The following is a 26,441-nucleotide window of genomic DNA, read 5'->3' as shown; positions in this document are numbered from 1 at the left end:
AATTTGAAAACAATTTTATTTAAAATTCACTCGGTCGTGTTTCCGTATAACAACCACGACACAGTTAAATATTGAAACAAACGTTGGAATATTCCGTAGACTTCTTAAATGGAAACCGTATAAAAAAACGGGAATGTCTACTGCGCCGATGACAAGTAACTTATAATTATTATATTTACTTTAAATTAATTTATTAGTAATTTCTTGGTGTTATATATAATATCACAATTTTATATACAGAGTGTTACAGGAAAATTAAATTACTCAGTTTCCGAATTATAGATATAGATTATATATGAAAACAAAAAAATACCAAACGTAAATTAAGTTGAAATAAATAAAATTATTAATTATGAGTTACTTGTCATCGGTGCAGTAGACATTCCCGTTTTTCTATACATTGTTCGATGTCAGGTGTTAGAATGTATAATTTAGAAAATACAAATTCCGATTTCGTAATTTTAAATTTCAAATTTCAGAAATTAGAAGTCGTATGACAAATGTATTTTCCGGAAACACCCTGTATATAAAATTTTGATATTTTTGAACAAAAAATTATATATAAAACCAAGAAAATACTAATAAATTAAGTTGAAATAAAAAAAATTATTAATTATAAGTTACTTGTCATCGGCGCAGTAGACATTCCCGTTTTTTATACATTTCTCGATGTCAGATGTTAGAATGTATTTTCTTGGTTTTGTATATAATTTTTTTTTTCAAATTTTATATACAGTGTGTTCCGAGAACATAAATTTCTCTTAAAATTTCTAGTTTCCGAATTACAGGTACTTAAAATCACGAAAATTTCCAAATTATACATTCTAACATCTGATATCGAGCAATGTATAAAAAACGGGAATGTCTACTGCGCCGATGACAAGTAACTTATAATTAATAATTTTATTTATTTCAACTTAATTTATTAGTATTTTCTTGGTTTTATATATAATTTTTTTTTTCAAAAATATCACAATTTTATATACAGGGTGTTATTGGAAAATACATTTGTCATACGACTTCTAATTTTTGAAATTTGAAATTTAAAATTACGAAATCAAAACTTATATTTTCTAAATTATACATTCGAACATTTACGTTGCAGCTTTTCAGAATATATACAGAATGTCCAAAAAACATTCTCGCATTCGAAATATCCATTCAGGAAGCTCTGAGTTTATAGAGACTAAAATTCGACACAAGGTGACCCCGAACCGTGATAATATGGACTACGTAGAAAGAAGGAATTGAACAGACCACGGAAGACAACAAAGCTGTAGAACCTCCGCTATATAGAGTTAAATTCACTTATACAAAAGTGTCAATCAAAAGCTTCCGTTTCGTTTGACGACTAGTCACTCCGAGAAAAAAAAAAGTAGAACGAGTTTTAGTATATTCTAGGTTTTCCAGCGATCAATCTTGAAAAGGTAAAAAGTTCAACACGAGAATTACTATAGTGGAAGTAGCATCGTTCTGGCGGCTCGTAAAAATGCGACGACAAAAAAGAAAAAAAAAAAAAAGAAAGTTTCTCGGTTTACGAGGGAATGTATATTTGGATCCGTTCGTTGGATTCCGACCAATCGTTTGTGACTAGGGGAAATAATTATTTCAACACTCGACTTAAATTACAATGTAATGTAATTTATACAGAATGGATCGCGAAAAATATTTAATAATATTGCGTCATTCATTGTACTTTTTCATTTTGTGTAAATACAATTATCAAAATCAGATCAGATCCGATCAAGATCAGGATTGAAATGGACCTCGAAAGCTCGAATGATCAAAAAACTTGAGGCATTTGAGATGTGGCTCTACAGATTCATCTTGGAGATACTTTGTACCAACAGAATCAACAATAAGCGTCCTGGGAGATATTTTGGACTAACAGAATCAAAAATAAACGTCCTGAGGATATTCTGGACTAACAGAATCAACAATAAGCGTCTTGGAGATATCTTGGACTAACAGAATCAACAATAAACGTCTTGGGAGATATTTTGTACCAACAGAATCAACAATAAACGTCTTGGGAGATATCTTGTACCAACAGAATCAACAATAAACGTCTTGGGAGATATCTTGGACTAACAGAATCAACAATAAGCGTCTTGGGAGATATTTTGTACCAACAGAATCAACAATAAACGTCTTGGGAGATATCTTGTACCAACAGAATCAACAATAAACGTCTTGGGAGATATCTTGGACTAACAGAATCAACAATAAGCGTCTTGGGAGATATCTTGGACTAACAGAATCAACAATAAGCGTCTTGGAGATGTCTTGGACTAACAGAATCAACAATAAGCGTCTTGGGAGATATCTTGGACTAACAGAATCAACAATAAGCGTCTTGGGAGATATCTTGGACTAACAGAATCAACAATAAGCGTCTTGGAGATATCTTGGACTAACAGAATCAACAATAAGCGTCTTGGGAGATATTTTGTACCAACAGAATCAACAATAAGCGTCTTGGAGATATCTTGGACTAACAGAATCAACAATAAGCGTCTTGGGAGATATTTTGTACCAACAGAATCAACAATAAGCGTCTTGGAGATATCTTGGACTAACAGAATCAACAATAAACGTCTTGGGAGATATTTTGTACCAACAGAATCAACAATAAACGTCTTGGGAGATATCTTGTACCAACAGAATCAACAATAAACGTCTTGGGAGATATCTTGGACTAACAGAATCAACAATAAGCGTCTTGGGAGATATTTTGTACCAACAGAATCAACAATAAACGTCTTGGGAGATATCTTGTACCAACAGAATCAACAATAAACGTCTTGGGAGATATCTTGGACTAACAGAATCAACAATAAGCGTCTTGGGAGATATCTTGGACTAACAGAATCAACAATAAGCGTCTTGGAGATGTCTTGGACTAACAGAATCAACAATAAGCGTCTTGGGAGATATCTTGGACTAACAGAATCAACAATAAGCGTCTTGGGAGATATCTTGGACTAACAGAATCAACAATAAGCGTCTTGGAGATATCTTGGACTAACAGAATCAACAATAAGCGTCTTGGGAGATATTTTGTACCAACAGAATCAACAATAAGCGTCTTGGAGATATCTTGGACTAACAGAATCAACAATAAGCGTCTTGGGAGATATCTTGGACTAACAGAATCAACAATAAGCGTCTTGGGAGATATCTTGGACTAACAGAATCAACAATAAGCGTCTTGGGAGATATCTTGGACTAACAGAATCAACAATAAGCGTCTTGGAGATATCTTGGACTAACAGAATCAACAATAAGCGTCTTGGGAGATATTTTGTACCAACAGAATCAACAATAAGCGTCTTGGGAGATATTTTGTACCAACAGAATCAACAATAAGCGTCTTGGAGATATCTTGGACTAACAGAATCAACAATAAGCGTCTTGGAGATATCTTGGACTAACAGAATCAACAATAAGCGTCTTGGGAGATATCTTGGACTAACAGAATCAACAATAAGCGTCTTGGAGATATCTTGGACTAACAGAATCAACAATAAGCGTCTTGGGAGATATCTTGGACTAACAGAATCAACAATAAGCGTCTTGGGAGATATCTTGGACTAACAGAATCAACAATAAGCGTCTTGGGAGATATCTTGGACTAACAGAATCAACAATAAGCGTCTTGGGAGATATTTTGTACCAACAGAATCAACAATAAACGTCTTGGGAGATATTTTGTACCAACAGAATCAACAATAAGCGTCCTGGGAGATATTTTGGACTAACAGAATCAACAATATGCCTCCTGAAGACATCTTGGACTAACAGAATCAACAATAAACGTCTTGGGAGATATTTTGTACCAACAGATTCAACAATAAGCGTCCTGGAAATATTTAGGACTAACAGAATCAACAATAAACGTCCTTAAGATACTCCGGACTAACAGAATCAACAATAAGCGTCTTGGGAGATATTTTGTACCAACAGAATCAACAATAAACGTCTTGGGAGATATTTTGTACCAACAGAATCAACAATAAGCGTCCTGGGAGATATTTTGGACTAACAGAATCAACAATATGCCTCCTGAAGACATCTTGGACTAACAGAATCAACAATAAACGTCTTGGGAGATATTTTGTACCAACAGAATCAACAATAAGCGTCTTGGAGATATCTTGGACTAACAGAATCAACAATAAGCGTCTTGGAGATATCTTGGACTAACAGAATCAACAATAAGCGTCTTGGGAGATATCTTGGACTAACAGAATCAACAATAAGCGTCTTGGAGATATCTTGGACTAACAGAATCAACAATAAGCGTCTTGGGAGATATCTTGGACTAACAGAATCAACAATAAGCGTCTTGGGAGATATCTTGGACTAACAGAATCAACAATAAGCGTCTTGGGAGATATCTTGGACTAACAGAATCAACAATAAGCGTCTTGGGAGATATTTTGTACCAACAGAATCAACAATAAACGTCTTGGGAGATATTTTGTACCAACAGAATCAACAATAAGCGTCCTGGGAGATATTTTGGACTAACAGAATCAACAATATGCCTCCTGAAGACATCTTGGACTAACAGAATCAACAATAAACGTCTTGGGAGATATTTTGTACCAACAGATTCAACAATAAGCGTCCTGGAAATATTTAGGACTAACAGAATCAACAATAAACGTCCTTAAGATACTCCGGACTAACAGAATCAACAATAAGCGTCTTGGGAGATATTTTGTACCAACAGAATCAACAATAAACGTCTTGGGAGATATTTTGTACCAACAGAATCAACAATAAGCGTCCTGGGAGATATTTTGGACTAACAGAATCAACAATATGCCTCCTGAAGACATCTTGGACTAACAGAATCAACAATAAACGTCTTGGGAGATATTTTGTACCAACAGAATCAACAATAAGCGTCTTGGAGATATCTTGGACTAACAGAATCAACAATAAGCGTCTTGGAGATATCTTGGACTAACAGAATCAACAATAAGCGTCTTGGGAGATATCTTGGACTAACAGAATCAACAATAAGCGTCTTGGAGATATCTTGGACTAACAGAATCAACAATAAGCGTCTTGGGAGATATCTTGGACTAACAGAATCAACAATAAGCGTCTTGGGAGATATCTTGGACTAACAGAATCAACAATAAGCGTCTTGGGAGATATCTTGGACTAACAGAATCAACAATAAGCGTCTTGGGAGATATTTTGTACCAACAGAATCAACAATAAACGTCTTGGGAGATATTTTGTACCAACAGAATCAACAATAAGCGTCCTGGGAGATATTTTGGACTAACAGAATCAACAATATGCCTCCTGAAGACATCTTGGACTAACAGAATCAACAATAAGCGTCTTGGGAGATATTTTGTACCAACAGAATCAACAATAAGCGTCTTGGAGATATCTTGGACTAACAGAATCAACAATAAGCGTCTTGGGAGATATTTTGTACCAACAGAATCAACAATAAGCGTCTTGGAGATATCTTGGACTAACAGAATCAACAATAAACGTCTTGGGAGATATTTTGTACCAACAGAATCAACAATAAACGTCTTGGGAGATATCTTGTACCAACAGAATCAACAATAAACGTCTTGGGAGATATCTTGGACTAACAGAATCAACAATAAGCGTCTTGGGAGATATTTTGTACCAACAGAATCAACAATAAACGTCTTGGGAGATATCTTGTACCAACAGAATCAACAATAAACGTCTTGGGAGATATCTTGGACTAACAGAATCAACAATAAGCGTCTTGGGAGATATCTTGGACTAACAGAATCAACAATAAGCGTCTTGGAGATGTCTTGGACTAACAGAATCAACAATAAGCGTCTTGGGAGATATCTTGGACTAACAGAATCAACAATAAGCGTCTTGGGAGATATCTTGGACTAACAGAATCAACAATAAGCGTCTTGGAGATATCTTGGACTAACAGAATCAACAATAAGCGTCTTGGGAGATATTTTGTACCAACAGAATCAACAATAAGCGTCTTGGAGATATCTTGGACTAACAGAATCAACAATAAGCGTCTTGGGAAATATCTTGGACTAACAGAATCAACAATAAGCGTCTTGGGAGATATCTTGGACTAACAGAATCAACAATAAGCGTCTTGGGAGATATCTTGGACTAACAGAATCAACAATAAGCGTCTTGGAGATATCTTGGACTAACAGAATCAACAATAAGCGTCTTGGGAGATATTTTGTACCAACAGAATCAACAATAAGCGTCTTGGGAGATATTTTGTACCAACAGAATCAACAATAAGCGTCTTGGAGATATCTTGGACTAACAGAATCAACAATAAGCGTCTTGGAGATATCTTGGACTAACAGAATCAACAATAAGCGTCTTGGGAGATATCTTGGACTAACAGAATCAACAATAAGCGTCTTGGAGATATCTTGGACTAACAGAATCAACAATAAGCGTCTTGGGAGATATCTTGGACTAACAGAATCAACAATAAGCGTCTTGGGAGATATCTTGGACTAACAGAATCAACAATAAGCGTCTTGGGAGATATCTTGGACTAACAGAATCAACAATAAGCGTCTTGGGAGATATTTTGTACCAACAGAATCAACAATAAACGTCTTGGGAGATATTTTGTACCAACAGAATCAACAATAAGCGTCCTGGGAGATATTTTGGACTAACAGAATCAACAATATGCCTCCTGAAGACATCTTGGACTAACAGAATCAACAATAAACGTCTTGGGAGATATTTTGTACCAACAGATTCAACAATAAGCGTCCTGGAAATATTTAGGACTAACAGAATCAACAATAAACGTCCTTAAGATACTCCGGACTAACAGAATCAACAATAAGCGTCTTGGGAGATATTTTGTACCAACAGAATCAACAATAAACGTCTTGGGAGATATTTTGTACCAACAGAATCAACAATAAGCGTCCTGGGAGATATTTTGGACTAACAGAATCAACAATATGCCTCCTGAAGACATCTTGGACTAACAGAATCAACAATAAACGTCTTGGGAGATATTTTGTACCAACAGAATCAACAATAAGCGTCTTGGAGATATCTTGGACTAACAGAATCAACAATAAGCGTCTTGGAGATATCTTGGACTAACAGAATCAACAATAAGCGTCTTGGGAGATATCTTGGACTAACAGAATCAACAATAAGCGTCTTGGAGATATCTTGGACTAACAGAATCAACAATAAGCGTCTTGGGAGATATCTTGGACTAACAGAATCAACAATAAGCGTCTTGGGAGATATCTTGGACTAACAGAATCAACAATAAGCGTCTTGGGAGATATCTTGGACTAACAGAATCAACAATAAGCGTCTTGGGAGATATTTTGTACCAACAGAATCAACAATAAACGTCTTGGGAGATATTTTGTACCAACAGAATCAACAATAAGCGTCCTGGGAGATATTTTGGACTAACAGAATCAACAATATGCCTCCTGAAGACATCTTGGACTAACAGAATCAACAATAAACGTCTTGGGAGATATTTTGTACCAACAGATTCAACAATAAGCGTCCTGGAAATATTTAGGACTAACAGAATCAACAATAAACGTCCTTAAGATACTCCGGACTAACAGAATCAACAATAAGCGTCTTGGGAGATATTTTGTACCAACAGAATCAACAATAAACGTCTTGGGAGATATTTTGTACCAACAGAATCAACAATAAGCGTCCTGGGAGATATTTTGGACTAACAGAATCAACAATATGCCTCCTGAAGACATCTTGGACTAACAGAATCAACAATAAACGTCTTGGGAGATATTTTGTACCAACAGAATCAACAATAAGCGTCTTGGAGATATCTTGGACTAACAGAATCAACAATAAGCGTCTTGGAGATATCTTGGACTAACAGAATCAACAATAAGCGTCTTGGGAGATATCTTGGACTAACAGAATCAACAATAAGCGTCTTGGAGATATCTTGGACTAACAGAATCAACAATAAGCGTCTTGGGAGATATCTTGGACTAACAGAATCAACAATAAGCGTCTTGGGAGATATCTTGGACTAACAGAATCAACAATAAGCGTCTTGGGAGATATCTTGGACTAACAGAATCAACAATAAGCGTCTTGGGAGATATTTTGTACCAACAGAATCAACAATAAACGTCTTGGGAGATATTTTGTACCAACAGAATCAACAATAAGCGTCCTGGGAGATATTTTGGACTAACAGAATCAACAATATGCCTCCTGAAGACATCTTGGACTAACAGAATCAACAATAAACGTCTTGGGAGATATTTTGTACCAACAGATTCAACAATAAGCGTCCTGGAAATATTTAGGACTAACAGAATCAACAATAAACGTCCTTAAGATACTCCGGACTAACAGAATCAACAATAAGCGTCCTGGAGATAACCTGGACTGGAAGAATCACCAACGACGAAGTACTACAGAGTATCGGGATCGGCAGGAAAAAGAGCTCCTGGTTCCGAAGGACACGTTTCAAGAAAGAACATCCTGAAACCAGTACGGATCTAGAGGATTCAACTATGGAATAGTTGCCGAGCAAATAATGTAGAAATCCCAAAATGAAGCGCTGAGTTGACGCACCCCGTTGCTTTCGAAATATCGACCTGGAGGTAACCAGCTCGGAACCTGGATAGAGGACGAACCCTTTTGAATTAGTCGTTATGTTTGGAAGTGTCCGTCGATTGAAAACCCCGATGATCGGGTTATAATATTAAGAGAAACCTTGAAGGTTCCCATTGGAAAATCTTCGTTGTGCGCTTATGACGACGCCCATTAATAGCGACCCAACAGCTCCGCCGGAACAGGAAACAGGAATTCTCAAAGAGAAGGAATTCGAACACGGTCCTTTAAGCCCGTTTCTCGCCCTCCAGGGAGAATCTTTCTTTTTCTACGGACCCCGTTGAAGAAATCCTTTTACGTTGATTCGTTTCTCGACGGGAAATTTTTATAATAATTAGAATGAAAAATCCTGAAGGCGAAACTCAATTTCGAAGAAACGTTTATTGAATTAGAGGAAATACTGTCGATGTAAATATATCGATTGACATTGAAGACAAAGTTTCTTTAGAAAAAGTTAATGAAGCGGAGAATTTTCTCGAGATAAAGAACTGGGGGGAAAAGCAAAAATCTATTTTCAATGCGAAGACCTCCGTGGATGGTCCCCGAGGTATCTGGTCTGACCTAAACAACGATCTATACAAAATATGTTTCAAATTTGAAGACTCCACGTTATTTAACTCTGAACTAGATTCTACCTGGGTTTAAACGTGAAAATTTTGACACTAGAAAGCTGTGTACAAGATGGGTGTTCAAATGGAACAAAAACAACGATGTGGAGATGTTTCCATCGAATTTTTTCGTCGTTTCATGACCACGGATGAACCGTCCATCATTTCACAATCGAAAACAATCAAAATAATGTGCTGAAGAGGTAAAACCGGTTCAAAACAAGGCAAAGATCGTTTTATCTACAGACGAGTGTCGTGGCGTCGGTTTTTCGAGAAAATTTCCATCGACTATCATCGAAAAAAGGAAAAACCATCAACGACGAGTTTTATTACAACGTTTGAGCGATGAAATCAAGCAAAAATTGTTGAATTTGTCCAAGAAAAAACATGGGTGTTCAAATGGAACAAAAACAACGATGTGGAGATGTTTCCATCGAATTTTTTCGTCGTTTCATAACCACGGATGAACCGTCCATCATTTCACAATCGAAAACAATCAAAATAATGTGCTGAAGAGGTAAAACCGGTTCAAAACAAGGCAAAGATCGTTTTATCTACAGACGAGTGTCGTGGCGTCGGTTTTTCGAGAAAATTTCCATCGACTAACATCGAAAAAAGGAAAAACCATCAACGACGAGTTTTATTACAACGTTTGAGCGATGAAATCAAGCAAAAATTGTTGAATTTGTCCAAGAAAAAACATGGGTGTTCAAATGGAACAAAAACAACGATGTGGAGATGTTTCCATCGAATTTTTTCGTCGTTTCATGACCACGGATGAACCGTCCATCATTTCACAATCGAAAACAATCAAAATAATGTGCTGAAGAGGTAAAACCGGTTCAAAACAAGGCAAAGATCGTTTTATCTACAGACGAGTGTCGTGGCGTCGGTTTTTCGAGAAAATTTCCATCGACTAACATCGAAAAAAGGAGAAACCATCAACGACGAGTTTTATTACAACGTTTGAGCGATGAAATCAAGCAAAAATTGTTGAATTTGTCCAAGAAAAAACATGGGTGTTCAAATGGAACAAAAACAACGATGTGGAGATGTTTCCATGGAATTTTTTCGTCGTTTCATGACCACGGATGAACCGTCCATCATTTCACAATCGAAAACAATCAAAATAATGTGCTGAAGAGGTAAAACCGGTTCAAAACAAGGCAAAGATCGTTTTATCTACAGACGAGTGTCGTGGCGTCGGTTTTTCGAGAAAATTTCCATCGACTAACATCGAAAAAAGGAGAAACCATCAACGACGAGTTTTATTACAACGTTTGAGCGATGAAATCAAGCAAAAATTGTTGAATTTGTCCAAGAAAAAACATGGGTGTTCAAATGGAACAAAAACAACGATGTGGAGATGTTTCCATCGAATTTTTTCGTCGTTTCATAACCACGGATGAACCGTCCATCATTTCACAATCGAAAACAATCAAAATAATGTGCTGAAGAGGTAAAACCGGTTCAAAACAAGGCAAAGATCGTTTTATCTACAGACGAGTGTCGTGGCGTCGGTTTTTCGAGAAAATTTCCATCGACTAACATCGAAAAAAGGAAAAACCATCAACGACGAGTTTTATTACAACGTTTGAGCGATGAAATCAAGCAAAAATTGTTGAATTTGTCCAAGAAAAAACATGGGTGTTCAAATGGAACAAAAACAACGATGTGGAGATGTTTCCATCGAATTTTTTCGTCGTTTCATGACCACGGATGAACCGTCCATCATTTCACAATCGAAAACAATCAAAATAATGTGCTGAAGAGGTAAAACCGGTTCAAAACAAGGCAAAGATCGTTTTATCTACAGACGAGTGTCGTGGCGTCGGTTTTTCGAGAAAATTTCCATCGACTAACATCGAAAAAAGGAGAAACCATCAACGACGAGTTTTATTACAACGTTTGAGCGATGAAATCAAGCAAAAATTGTTGAATTTGTCCAAGAAAAAACATGGGTGTTCAAATGGAACAAAAACAACGATGTGGAGATGTTTCCATGGAATTTTTTCGTCGTTTCATGACCACGGATGAACCGTCCATCATTTCACAATCGAAAACAATCAAAATAATGTGCTGAAGAGGTAAAACCGGTTCAAAACAAGGCAAAGATCGTTTTATCTACAGACGAGTGTCGTGGCGTCGGTTTTTCGAGAAAATTTCCATCGACTAACATCGAAAAAAGGAGAAACCATCAACGACGAGTTTTATTACAACGTTTGAGCGATGAAATCAAGCAAAAATTGTTGAATTTGTCCAAGAAAAAACATGGGTGTTCAAATGGAACAAAAACAACGATGTGGAGATGTTTCCATGGAATTTTTTCGTCGTTTCATGACCACGGATGAACCGTCCATCATTTCACAATCGAAAACAATCAAAATAATGTGCTGAAGAGGTAAAACCGGTTCAAAACAAGGCAAAGATCGTTTTATCTACAGACGAGTGTCGTGGCGTCGGTTTTTCGAGAAAATTTCCATCGACTAACATCGAAAAAAGGAGAAACCATCAACGACGAGTTTTATTACAACGTTTGAGCGATGAAATCAAGCAAAAATTGTTGAATTTGTCCAAGAAAAAACATGGGTGTTCAAATGGAACAAAAACAACGATGTGGAGATGTTTCCATGGAATTTTTTCGTCGTTTCATGACCACGGATGAACCGTCCATCATTTCACAATCGAAAACAATCAAAATAATGTGCTGAAGAGGTAAAACCGGTTCAAAACAAGGCAAAGATCGTTTTATCTACAGACGAGTGTCGTGGCGTCGGTTTTTCGAGAAAATTTCCATCGACTAACATCGAAAAAAGGAGAAACCATCAACGACGAGTTTTATTACAACGTTTGAGCGATGAAATCAAGCAAAAATTGTTGAATTTGTCCAAGAAAAAACATGGGTGTTCAAATGGAACAAAAACAACGATGTGGAGATGTTTCCATGGAATTTTTTCGTCGTTTCATGACCACGGATGAACCGTCCATCATTTCACAATCGAAAACAATCAAAATAATGTGCTGAAGAGGTAAAACCGGTTCAAAACAAGACAAAGATCGTTTTATCTACAGACGAGTGTCGTGGCGTCGGTTTTTCGTGAAAACTTCCATCGACTATCATCGAAAAAAGGAAAAACCGTCAACGACGAGTTTTAACCCCGTCGGATTACGGGGCTGAAAGGAGATAACGTCGAAAAATAATTTGTAGGGTGAGGTAGTTTTTGGATAGTCCTCGTATCAACAAAGTTGTACAGTTGGAAATGTATGTGAGAGGAAAGCGAACGAATTAAAGCAATTAGCGGTATAACTTTGAAACCATCCGCTAACAATAGTCGAGTTAAAGTGTACGCTAACTAACATTATCACTGTTATTTGTATTTGTTCGAGTTATTAAAATAAGTATCAGTCACTTTGCATAAAGTCGCTAATTGAAATCAACAAATTAGCTTAAGTTGCCGTTTTCTCGTCAAATGAAAACCTATTGTTGTTTAATTAGCGCTCGGATGTTACATGAAATTACGAAATGTGATTGGTACGAACATAATTTGTCGATTTGACGAAATTTCTATTCTGGAATACCGAGAAATTAATAAGAAATTTTTATAATTACGGCTACTAGGCCGAGTAGACAGTTCCTTAATAATTAACGCGAGACGGAGATCTAATAACAAGGATAGAGATGGAAGAATAGTCCGGTCAAATTAGATCGAAAAATAAGGGGTCATATGCGCAATTTACTTTGTTGAAGAAGGTCGAGAAGAAGAATTTAACTATTTTTTTTTAACTATATAGCATTTATCTTTATGGTTTTTGCTAATTTCCGTTATTTTACAAGAATTTCTAATCGGTTAATGATCCACAACTTTTTGACTCCTTATATCTCGGAAACGGTAAATCGTAGGAAAAAAAGTATCGATACATTTTTTGTAGATAATTTCATGATCTACAATTTTCGTCTGAGGTATTTTTTTGATAAAATTCACCGTTTTGCTGATATTCGCGAAAAACTCGTTTTTTTGACATTTGACATTGATCGTTATATCTCAGAAACGGTAACTCGTAGGGAAAAAAAGTATTAATAAGTTTTTTGTAGATAATTTTACGATCTACTATTTTTGTCTGAGGTATTTTTCTGATAAAACTTACCATTTTGTTAAAAATTGCGAAAAACTCATTTTTTTTTACTTTTGACCTTGATCGTTATATCTCAGAAACGGTAAGTCGTACGAAAAAAAGTATTGATACGTTTTTTGTAGATAATTTGGTGATCTACAATTTTCGTTTGAGGTATTTTTTTGATAAAACTTACCATTTTGTTAAAAATTGCGAAAAACTCATTTTTTTTGACATTTGACATTGATTGTTATATCTCAGAAACGGTAACTCGTACGAAAAAAAGTATTGATACGTTTTTTGTGGATAATTTAATTATCTACAATTTTCGTCTGAGGTATTTTTTTGATAAAATTCACCGTTTTGCTGATATTCGCGAAAAACTCGTTTTTTTTACATTTGACATTGATCGTTATATCTCAGAAACGGTAAGTCGTACGAAAAAAAGTATTGATACGTTTTTTGTAGATAATTTGGTGATCTACAATTTTTGTCTGAGGTATTTTTTGAAAACACTTACCATTTTGTTAAAAATTGCGAAAAACTCATTTTTTTTTGACATTTGACATTGATCGTTATTTCTCAGAAACGGTAACTCGTACGAAAAAAAGTATTGATACGTTTTTTGTGGATAATTTAATTATCTACAATTTTCGTCTGAGGTATTTTTTTGATAAAATTCACCGTTTTGCTGATATTCGCGAAAAACTCGTTTTTTTTACATTTGACATTGATCGTTATATCTCAGAAACGGTAAGTCGTACGAAAAAAAGTATTGATACGTTTTTTGTAGATAATTTGGTGATCTACAATTTTCGTTTGAGGTATTTTTTTGATAAAACTTACCATTTTGTTAAAAATTGCGAAAAACTCATTTTTTTTGACATTTGATCTCGACCGTTATATCTCAGAAACGGTAACTCGTACGAAAAAAAGTATTAATACGTTTTTTGTAGATAATTTTGTGATCTACAATTTTTGTCTGAGGTATTTTTTGAAAACACTTACCATTTTGTTAAAAATTGCGAAAAACTCATTTTTTTTTGACATTTGACATTGATCGTTATTTCTCAGAAACGGTAACTCGTACGAAAAAAAGTATTGATACGTTTTTTGTGGATAATTTAATTATCTACAATTTTCGTCTGAGGTATTTTTTTGATAAAATTCACCGTTTTGCTGATATTCGCGAAAAACTCGTTTTTTTTACATTTGACATTGATCGTTATATCTCAGAAACGGTAAGTCGTACGAAAAAAAGTATTGATACGTTTTTTGTAGATAATTTGGTGATCTACAATTTTCGTTTGAGGTATTTTTTTGATAAAACTTACCATTTTGTTAAAAATTGCGAAAAACTCATTTTTTTTGACATTTGATCTCGACCGTTATATCTCAGAAACGGTAACTCGTACGAAAAAAAGTATTAATACGTTTTTTGTAGATAATTTTGTGATCTACAATTTTTGTCTGAGGTATTTTTTGAAAACACTTACCATTTTGTTAAAAATTGCGAAAAACTCATTTTTTTTTGACATTTGACATTGATCGTTATTTCTCAGAAACGGTAACTCGTACGAAAAAAAGTATTGATACGTTTTTTGTGGATAATTTTACGATCTACAATTTTCGTCTGAGGTATTTTTTTGATAAAATTCACCGTTTTGCTGATATTCGCGAAAAACTCGTTTTTTTGACATTTGACATTGATCGTTATATCTCAGAAACGGTAACTCGTAGGAAAAAAAGTATTAATAAGTTTTTTGTAGATAATTTTACGATCTACAATTTTCGTCTGAGGTATTTTTTTGATAAAACTTATCATTCTGCCGAAAATTGCGAATCCACAATTTTTTTTGTTTATTTCATTATATCGATTAAAAAAACCTGTACACTCACCCCGATAATTTGATTTAGTTCCGTCATCGTAACCTGTTTCGCCCTTTCAACAGCAGATGCTACTTGCTGTTGATGTTCTTGTGAAAGAAAAGGCATTATCTGTGCAATAATTGCGTTCAGTCTCTTCGCTATTTCAGTCTGAAAACAAACAAACACCCAATCAATTATTACCATAAAAATAATATCAAAATCAAATTCTATTCCATCATTATCATCGTTATAAATATGAACGTTTTACATTTAGAGGATTCGAGCCGAGGAGCTCCTGGTCGTACAAAGACGTTTTTGATCGATACCAATTCGAAATTCATCGCGCGAAAACCGTCGTGTGAATAAAAACGTTTCGTTTTATGAAAAACACCGAAAGGCAACATCGAAATTGAAGGATTAACATAAGTAAAATGTCAACAAGGTTTTATATCAACCGTGCCCGCCGGGCGAATTGTACGAAAAGAAAATACCGTCTGGCATCGTAACTTTTTTATATATAGAGAGAGGAATTTTTCCCGTGCTCCTACCGACGAATGTTTATTCAGCCTACAGCAAACACTCTAACTCTGTCCGGGTGTTTATTTTCACGGTCCGATAGAATTTGATTTTGTGTTCTGTCGCTTCCCATACTCTAATTGACGATCGAAACGTTGTCAGATTTATTATCATAAATAAAAAGTCGCTTGCATCAATTTCTAACCATCTAAGACACCACGGGCCTCGCGGATGATCTGGAGTGCAGCTGGTGCATGGAAACTGCTGATCACGTTATCCACGAGTGTCTTTAACACCTGGACAAACCCCAAAACTTAAAGACATCGAAGAACATCGGAATTCGAAATTTGAGATAGTTCTAGGTGCCAAATATCTTCGTCTTCTATTTCCGGTACGTGGCTCTGGATTTCCGTCTTCTACGTAGCAAAATCTGCACGTGGCTGTTAATTTAGGCCTCGATCCTGGTCCCTTTAGAATTGATTTAGAGAAATCGACAGCCGTGGTTTGGATTATAAATTATTGTAGTACGAGATCAATTAGCAGTTTGAAATAATTTATTTGATTGACCGTTTCCATTAGGAAGCTTTCGGAGGCTTAAAATAATTTAAAATTTTCTCCTTTTGAATAATCGATAGACGTATGAGTGTACTGAGTCGAAAATTTTGAATGACAATCGATGGAAATTATCCCACGTCGTAGCAAAAAATCTTTCCTGTACGTAGAACGATTTTTGTCTTCTTTGAACCCGGCGCTTCCTTTGCAGTTCATTGTTTTGGTTTTTGGTGTGAATTGATGGTTATAAAACGTTTTTTTTTTCCAATCCACTCGATGGAAACATCTTCATGACGGTGTTTTTGTTCCATGAGCGTGTCCGGACTAGCAATCTAGCCATCTAAGGAGAAGAATCATAAAATCTGTTGACATTGATCGTTATATCTCAGAAACGGTAACTCGTACAAAAAAAAGTATTGATACGTTTTTTGTAGATAATTTTACGATCTACAATATTCGTCTGAAATATTTTTATGATAAAATTCACCGTTTTGCTGAAAATTGCGGAAAACTCATTTTTTTTACCTTTAACCTTGATCTTTATATCTCAGAAACGGTGATTCGTAGGAAAAAAAGTATTGATACGTTTTTTGTAGATAATTTAATGATCTACAATTTTCGTCTGAGGTATTTTTCTTATAAAACTTACCATTTTGTTGAAAATGGCGAAAAACTCATTTTCTTGACATTTGACATTGATCGTTATATCTCAGAAACGGTAACTCGTACGAAAAAAAGTATTAATACGTTTTTTGTAGATAATTTTACGATCTACAATTTTCGTCTGAAGTATTTTTATGATAAAATTCACCGTTTTGCTGAAAATTGCGAAAAACTCATTTTTTTTTGACATTTGACATTGATCGTTATATCTCAGAAACGGTAACGCGTAGGAAAAAAAGTATTGATACGTTTTTTGTAGATAATTTTACGATCTACAATTTTCGTCTGAAGTATTTTTATGATAAAACTTACCATTTTGCTGAAAATTGCGAAAAACTCATTTTTTTTTGACATTTGACATTGATCGTTATATCTCAGAAACGGTAACGCGTAGGAAAAAAAGTATTGATACGTTTTTTGTAGATAATTTTACGATCTACAATATTCGTCTGAAGTATTTTTATGATAAAATTCACCGTTTTGCTGAAAATTGCGAAAAACTCATTTTTTTTTGACATTTGACATTGATCGTTATATCTCAGAAACGGTAACGCGTACGAAAAAAAGTATTGATACGTTTTTTGTAGATAATTTTACGATCTACAATATTCGTCTGAAGTATTTTTATGATAAAATTCACCGTTTTGCTGAAAATTGCGAAAAACTCATTTTTTTTTGACATTTGACATTGATCGTTATATCTCAGAAACGGTAACGCGTAGGAAAAAAAGTATTGATACGTTTTTTGTAGATAATTTTACGATCTACAATTTTCGTCTGAAGTATTTTTATGATAAAACTTACCATTTTGCTGAAAATTGCGAAAAACTCATTTTTTTTTGACATTTGACATTGATCGTTATATCTCAGAAACGGTAACGCGTAGGAAAAAAAGTATTGATACGTTTTTTGTAGATAATTTTACGATCTACAATATTCGTCTGAAGTATTTTTATGATAAAATTCACCGTTTTGCTGAAAATTGCGAAAAACTCATTTTTTTTTGACATTTGACATTGATCGTTATATCTCAGAAACGGTAACGCGTACGAAAAAAAGTATTGATACGTTTTTTGTAGATAATTTTACGATCTACAATATTCGTCTGAAGTATTTTTATGATAAAATTCACCGTTTTGCTGAAAATTGCGAAAAACTCATTTTTTTTTGACATTTGACATTGATCGTTATATCTCAGAAACGGTAACGCGTAGGAAAAAAAGTATTGATACGTTTTTTGTAGATAATTTTACGATCTACAATTTTCGTCTGAAGTATTTTTATGATAAAACTTACCATTTTGTTGAAAATTGCGAAAAACTCATTTTTTTTTGACATTTGACATTGATCGTTATATCTCAGAAACGGTAACGCGTACGAAAAAAAGTATTGATACGTTTTTTGTAGATAATTTTACGATCTACAATATTCGTCTGAAGTATTTTTATGATAAAATTCACCGTTTTGCTGAAAATTGCGGAAAACTTATTTTTTTTACCTTTAACCTTGATCTTTATATCTCAGAAACGGTGATTCGTAGGAAAAAAAGTATTGATACGTTTTTTGTAGATAATTTTACGATCTACAATTTTCGTCTGAAGTATTTTTATGATAAAATTCACCGTTTTGCTGAAAATTGCGAAAAACTCATTTTTTTTTGACATTTGACATTGATCGTTATATCTCAGAAACGGTAACGCGTAGGAAAAAAAGTATTGATACGTTTTTTGTAGATAATTTTACGATCTACAATTTTCGTCTGAAGTATTTTTATGATAAAACTTACCATTTTGTTGAAAATTGCGAAAAACTCATTTTTTTTTGACATTTGACATTGATCGTTATATCTCAGAAACGGTAACGCGTAGGAAAAAAAGTATTGATACGTTTTTTGTAGATAATTTTACGATCTACAATATTCGTCTGAAATATTTTTATGATAAAATTCACCGTTTTGCTGAAAATTGCGGAAAACTTATTTTTTTTACCTTTAACCTTGATCTTTATATCTCAGAAACGGTGATTCGTAGGAAAAAAAGTATTGATACGTTTTTTGTAGATAATTTTACGATCTACAATTTTCGTCTGAAGTATTTTTATGATAAAACTTACCATTTTGTTGAAAATTGCGAAAAACTCATTTTTTTTGACATTTGACATTGATCGTTATATCTCAGAAACGGTAACGCGTAGGAAAAAAAGTATTGATACGTTTTTTGTAGATAATTTTACGATCTACAATATTCGTCTGAAATATTTTTATGATAAAATTCACCGTTTTGCTGAAAATTGCGGAAAACTCATTTTTTTTACCTTTAACCTTGATCTTTATATCTCAGAAACGGTGATTCGTAGGAAAAAAAGTATTCATACGTTTTTTGTAGATAATTTTACGATCTACAATATTCGTCTGAAATATTTTTATGATAAAATTCACCGTTTTGTTGAAAATTGCGAAAAACTCATTTTTTTTTTGACATTTGACATTGATCGTTATATCTCAGAAACGGTAACGCGTAGGAAAAAAAGTATTGATACGTTTTTTGTAGATAATTTTACGATCTACAATTTTCGTCTGAAGTATTTTTATGATAAAATTCACCGTTTTGCTGAAAATTGCGAAAAACTCATTTTTTTTTGACATTTGACATTGATCGTTATATCTCAGAAACGGTAACGCGTAGGAAAAAAAGTATTGATACGTTTTTTGTAGATAATTTTACGATCTACAATTTTCGTCTGAAGTATTTTTATGATAAAATTCACCGTTTTGTTGAAAATTGCGAAAAACTCATTTTTTTTTTGACATTTGACATTGATCGTTATATCTCAGAAACGGTAACGCGTAGGAAAAAAAGTATTGATACGTTTTTTGTAGATAATTTTACGATCTACAATATTCGTCTGAAATATTTTTATGATAAAATTCACCGTTTTGCTGAAAATTGCGGAAAACTCATTTTTTTTACCTTTAACCTTGATCTTTATATCTCAGAAACGGTGATTCGTAGGAAAAAAAGTATTCATACGTTTTTTGTAGATAATTTAATGATCTACAATTTTCGTCTGAGGTATTTTTCTTATAAAACTTACCATTTTGTTGAAAATGGCGAAAAACTCATTTTCTTGACATTTGACATTGATCGTTATATCTCAGAAACGGTAACTCGTACGAAAAAAAGTATCAATACGTGTTTTGTAGATAATTTTACGATCTACAATTTTCGTCTAAGGTATTTTCATGATAAAACTCATCGTTTCGCTGAAAATTGCGGAAAACTCATTCTCGATCAATATACTGCGTTTAACTACATTTTTAAACGTTCCAATTGGTTCTACACCAAAGATCATACTTAAATTTACGAAAAAAAAAAAATATAAATGAAAAATTTGTAGACACATACTCGTATCGTATCAACCGAAAAGTATTTCCGTCACGTCCCAACAGCCAATCCGTTTGATGAATATTCAATTACCAACGAACGAAAATCTTTTGTTGGGTTAATGATTAGGCTTCAACGTGCCATTAAATATTATCAACTATGCATGAAATAATATGATAATAACGACGACCGCGCAGGTAATCATTATGCAAGTTAATTATTTATCATTCACACTATGAATAATTCCAAGATAAACAATGGAGCGTCACGTAATTTTCGAAAAAATCATAATGATTGATAAAGAAACGTTGAACCTCGATTTCAAATCGAATGGAATCGACATCGACATCAAATTCTAAACAGTCAGTTATTTAATTCCACGATCCCACAGCTTCATCGACGATCCCAAATTTTTAACTCGATGTTTTGTTTACGCCCATCATTTTTTGTAAGTTTCGACGTGCATTCGACACTAATGAACCGATCGACTCGCCGGGTTTTATAAATTCGATCCTGGTCGTCTAAAATCCAGTTTTTTCCGGAAAATATCGATACTATTCGAACAACGTGCAAAGGAATGTTGAAATTCCGAATTGTATTATCAGTTTTTGCTTATTATGAGATAATTAGATGAAATTCCGTATGCTGTGGTCGAGTTAATCCGTGTTAAATTATGTACGAGCGAACCGACTAGTTTCGACGCCGAATAATAGACGTCCGGCGTCGTTTGCGACCTATACCGTCGTAGTCGTAGTCGTCGTTAATAATTAATTCGGAAACTTCGCATTCGCGCCAAGGCGTATCGTGAATGTTGATTTGGCGTTTAGTCGATTCCACGGTTTGAATAGATTATGAAGAAGACGCGATGGGAATTGTTTGGTATATCCATCCGATTGAGAAGCGCGTGTCATTGTATAGAAATTGATCCTCATTATTTCAGTAACTGAGTTGACGTTTGGAAACGACGTTTTTCAATGGTGTAGAGCTGAAACGTTCGAAATCATCTTGCAAAATCTCTGTATATATGCAATCGGTCATAAGAGGGTTCTTAGTCAAGTTTTGGGATAGACCACGTGATAAATTCGATGTTTTGACTGTTCCAAAACGTTTTTGTTGATTGGGGGTACCTCCTAAACAATTCTATTGGTTGTAGACACTCAAATTCGATGTTTTTACTGTTCCAAAACGTTTTTAGGTACCTCCAAACTAATTTATTGGTTGTAGACACCCCAATTCGATGTTTTGACTGTTTCAAAACGTTTTTGTTGATTGAGGGTACCTCCAAAACAATCTGTTGGTTGTAGACACTCAAATTCAATGTTTTGACTGTTCCAAAACGTTTTTTAGGTACCTCCAAAACAATCTGTTGGTTGTAGACACCCCAATTCGATGTTTTGACTGTTCCAAAACGTTTTTGTTGATTGGGGGTACCTCCTAAACAATTCTATTGGTTGTAGACACTCAAATTCGATGTTTTTACTGTTCCAAAACGTTTTTAGGTACCTCCAAACTAATTTATTGGTTGTAGACACCCCAATTCGATGTTTTGACTGTTTCAAAACGTTTTTGTTGATTGAGGGTACCTCCAAACTAATTTATTGGTTGTAGACACCCCAATTCGATGTTTTGACTGTTTCAAAACGTTTTTGTTGATTGAGGGTACCTCCAAAACAATCTGTTGGTTGTAGACACTCAAATTCGATGTTTTGACTGTTCCAAAACGTTTTTTAGGTACCTCCAAAACAATCTGTTGGTTGTAGACACCCCAATTCGATGTTTTGACTGTTCCAAAACGTTTTTGTTGATTGAGGGTACCTCCAAAACAATCTGTTGGTTGTAGACACTCAAATTCGATGTTTTGACTGTTCCAAAACGTTTTTTAGGTACCTCCAAAACAATCTGTTGGTTGTAGACACCCCAATTCGATGTTTTGACTGTTCCAAAACGTTTTTGTTGATTGAGGGTACCTCCAAAACAATCTGTTGGTTGTAGACACTCAAATTCAATGTTTTGACTGTTCCAAAACGTTTTTTAGGTACCTCCAAAACAATCTGTTGGTTGTAGACACCCCAATTCGATGTTTTGACTGTTCCAAAACGTTTTTGTTGATTGGGGGTACCTCCAAAACAATCTGTTGGTTGTAGACACTCAAATTCAATGTTTTGACTGTTCCAAAACGTTTTTTAGGTACCTCCAAAACAATCTGTTGGTTGTAGACATCCCAATTCGATGTTTTGACTGTTCCAAAAAGTTTTTGTTGATTGGGGGTACCTCCTAAACAATTCTATTGGTTGTAGACACTCAAATTCGATGTTTTGACTGTTCCAAAACGTTTTTTAGGTACCTCCAAACTAATCTATTGGTTGTAGACACTCCAATTCGATGTTTTGACTGTTCCAAAACGTTTTTGTTGATTGAGGGTACCTCCAAAACAATCTGTTGGTTGTAGACATCCCAATTCGATATTTTGACTGTTCCAAAACGATTTTTAGGTACCTCCAAAACAATCTGTTGGTTGTAGACATCCCAATTCGATGTTTTGACTGTTCCAAAACGTTTTTGTTGATTGGGGGTACCTCCAAAACAATCTGTTGGTTGTAGACACTCAAATTCGATGTTTTTACTGTTCCAAAACGTTTTTTAGGTACCTCCAAACTAATCTATTGGTTGTAGACACCCCAATTCGATGTTTTGACTGTTCCAAAACGTTTTTGTTGATTGGGGGTACCTCCAAACTAATCTATTGGTTGTAGACACTCCAATTCGATGTTTTGACTGTTCCAAAACGTTTTTGTTGATTGGGGGTACCTCCAAACTAATCTATTGGTTGTAGACACTCCAATTCGATGTTTTGACTGTTCCAAAACGTTTTTGTTGATTGGGGGTACCTCCTAAACAATTCTATTGGTTGTAGACACTCAAATTCGATGTTTTGACTGTTCCAAAACGTTTTTTAGGTACCTCCAAAACAATCTGTTGGTTGTAGACATCCCAATTCGATGTTTTGACTGTTCCAAAACGTTTTTGTTGATTGGGGGTACCTCCAAAACAATCTGTTGGTTGTAGACACTCAAATTCGATGTTTTTACTGTTCCAAAACGTTTTTTAGGTACCTCCAAACTAATCTATTGGTTGTAGACACCCCAATTCGATGTTTTGACTGTTCCAAAACGTTTTTGTTGATTGGGGGTACCTCCAAACTAATCTATTGGTTGTAGACACTCCAATTCGATGTTTTGACTGTTCCAAAACGTTTTTGTTGATTGGGGGTACCTCCAAACTAATCTATTGGTTGTAGACACTCCAATTCGATGTTTTGACTGTTCCAAAACGTTTTTGTTGATTGGGGGTACCTCCTAAACAATTCTATTGGTTGTAGACACTCAAATTCGATGTTTTGACTGTTCCAAAACGTTTTTTAGGTACCTCCAAAACAATCTGTTGGTTGTAGACATCCCAATTCGATGTTTTGACTGTTCCAAAACGTTTTTGTTGATTGGGGGTACCTCCAAAACAATCTGTTGGTTGTAGACACTCAAATTCGATGTTTTTACTGTTCCAAAACGTTTTTTAGGTACCTCCAAACTAATCTATTGGTTGTAGACACCCCAATTCGATGTTTTGACTGTTCCAAAACGTTTTTGTTGATTGGGGGTACCTCCAAACTAATCTATTGGTTGTAGACACTCCAATTCGATGTTTTGACTGTTCCAAAACGTTTTTGTTGATTGAGGTCCCAAAAAAAATAATTCCCCGCCTATGTCTAACGACAACTGTCCCGTTTGTTTTTATACCGTCGTAGCTAATGTTGATTTCGCCAGCAACTCTTGTAATCGCCTTTTTTTTTTGTCGTACTTCGGAATCCACGGCAGCTGTTGAATAATATACGAGGAAGGTTCCAAAATAACGACCAGACGATTAACTTCCTCGTGTGAACTTAGTTTTAGATCGTTTTTCAATTTTTGGTATCGTCCTGGTATATTTAATCGAATTAAACACGTTTCTCAGTGTAAATTAAATCGTTAAATAGAAAAATATGAGGAAGAGCGAATTTAGTGGGGCCCTTAATTCAAATTGCGCGTTAAAATAATTACACGTTCCAAGAGGCTAATAAAGCCTTAAAATTCTCCACTCCGGCGTCGTTTCCGTCACGACGCCGAGACGCCGACGTCTATTCGGTAATGAAGTTTCGGTGGTAATTAGTAATTTTCCGTGTTTGCGTCCCTCCTGAAACTTATATCATCGGGGAACGTCGTCGAAAATTTTTATTATCGAAAATATATTAATTCGGGATCTTTAGTTTTACGTCTTCATTAAAATCTAATTTATTTACCTGGCGGTTGTAAAAAGTGAAAAAATAAAAGTTTAATTAACGTAAATACGGTAAATAAATTGAATTTCAATTACCCAGGTTCGTTAGGGCGTTTATAGACGTCCGGTTTTTTCGCCGCACAACGCACAACGGTAATAAACGACTATCCCCGTATATTTTTTACCCGAAACATGCGCTAATTAATAGTTTCGAACTTGTTTTGAAATAAATAATAAGAAAAAAACGCGTATCGACCTAGTATTCGTATTCTAAGGGTGTTTTTACACGTCCGTTTTTTTCACCGGACAACGAACCGTGTTTTTTACCGGATACGCGATGGTGTACGATTTATAATGGATGTGTGTACATGCAACGGACATATACCATCGCGAATCCGGTTTAAAATACGGTTCGTTGTCCGGTAAAAATACAGGAACGTGTAAAAACACCCTTAGAATACGAATACGAGTTTTTTTTTCTTATAAATTATTTCACACGTGCTTAATCTCTGAATACAAGTTCGAAACTATTAATTAGCGCATGTTTCAGGTAAAAAATATACGGGGATAGTCGTTTATTACCGTTGTGCGTTGTGCGGTGAAAAAACCGGACGTCTACAAACCTTATTATTATTAATAATGGAAAAATTGTTCTAAATGAGGAAAACTCGTGCCAAAAAAAAGCGAAGGACTTAAGGATCGACCCTACAGAGCATAATTCGTTAATTATCACGCCGCAGTAGTCACTTCCGTTTTACAGCCACTCCCAAATATAAAAACGAATCAATTTGTTTATTTATTTACCAAATCTAGCTACAAACATTTTTATAATTATTTTACGTAAAAAAAAGTATAAAAAACTCCGAATTCTAAATTAAACGAAATATTTTCGTCGTCCCTCGTAATACTATTTTCGCGTTTCGTTTATCGTCGACTCGTTTCGGTCTGGGACGAGTCACGGCACCGGCTGGACGTTACCAGGACGCGGTGTACGCGGTAACACGCGGCGGTAAACCGCGACAACAACACACGGCGTGACGTCATGCAGCTCGGTAAACCGCGCTCCGAATGCGGTTTGCGGTCGTATTAACATTAACATATGTAGTTTCGGTGAACAATTCGACGTAATGTATTTGTAAACTGACCGGAGGATCGCGTTGATGTATCGTTCGATGTTTAACGTCGTCCGGATTAACATTTTTTACGTCTTCGGTACGATCGATTAATCGATTTGATTTATCGATTTATTGTTGAAGAGAATCGAATTTACATCAATGGTATAATTGATGGAATTTGGAATCAATTTTTAATACCATTTATATATATAAACATTCGTGAGGAAAAAAATCGATTCGAAAAAAATCGATTCAAACGACAAGTTAACCCATCGAAGACGCGGTTCCGGAAGAGAAAAATGCAGCTCAGAGGAAAACTGGGAGTTGCTGGGGGTAGATGGACAGTCGGAGGAACTAACTAGGTTCCAAAAAACCTCTAACCAGAGAGCAATACACCTGGAGCAACTTGAAATAGAAGACAGACACCTGGTTGTGTTGCCCAAAGGAAAACGTGACTTCTGGAGGAAATTCCTGAATGGTTTGGACGGAAATCTGATCGGAAACAAAAACCGAGTTGGTTTCTATTGAATCTGGCGGTTTTTCGAAACAGTAATAAACATAATTAAACATCTTCATCGCGATTCAGACGACAATAAACTCAATCCATCGAAGACTCGGTTCCGGAAGAGAAAAATGCAGCTCAGAGGAAAACT

At 35.0% G+C, this 26,441-nt stretch overlaps 1 protein-coding gene across 1 annotated transcript in view; it reads right to left on the bottom strand.

The window, feature by feature from the left end:
* Positions 1 to 26,441, bottom strand: part of LOC130900010 (transducin-like enhancer protein 4) — a 136,584-nt gene that overhangs the window by 50,529 nt on the left and 59,614 nt on the right. Inside the window, exon 5 of the mRNA XM_057810313.1 lies at positions 15,279 to 15,416. Coding sequence (XP_057666296.1) covers positions 15,279 to 15,416 — 138 coding nt within the window. The remainder of the gene's footprint in view (positions 1 to 15,278; positions 15,417 to 26,441) is intronic.

Source organism: Diorhabda carinulata, chromosome 12 (assembly GCF_026250575.1).
Source record: "Diorhabda carinulata isolate Delta chromosome 12, icDioCari1.1, whole genome shotgun sequence".
Taxonomy (NCBI): domain Eukaryota; kingdom Metazoa; phylum Arthropoda; class Insecta; order Coleoptera; family Chrysomelidae; genus Diorhabda; species Diorhabda carinulata.
Note: the sequence above shows the minus strand (reverse complement) of the source record. Positions and strands in the feature narration are given on the sequence as shown.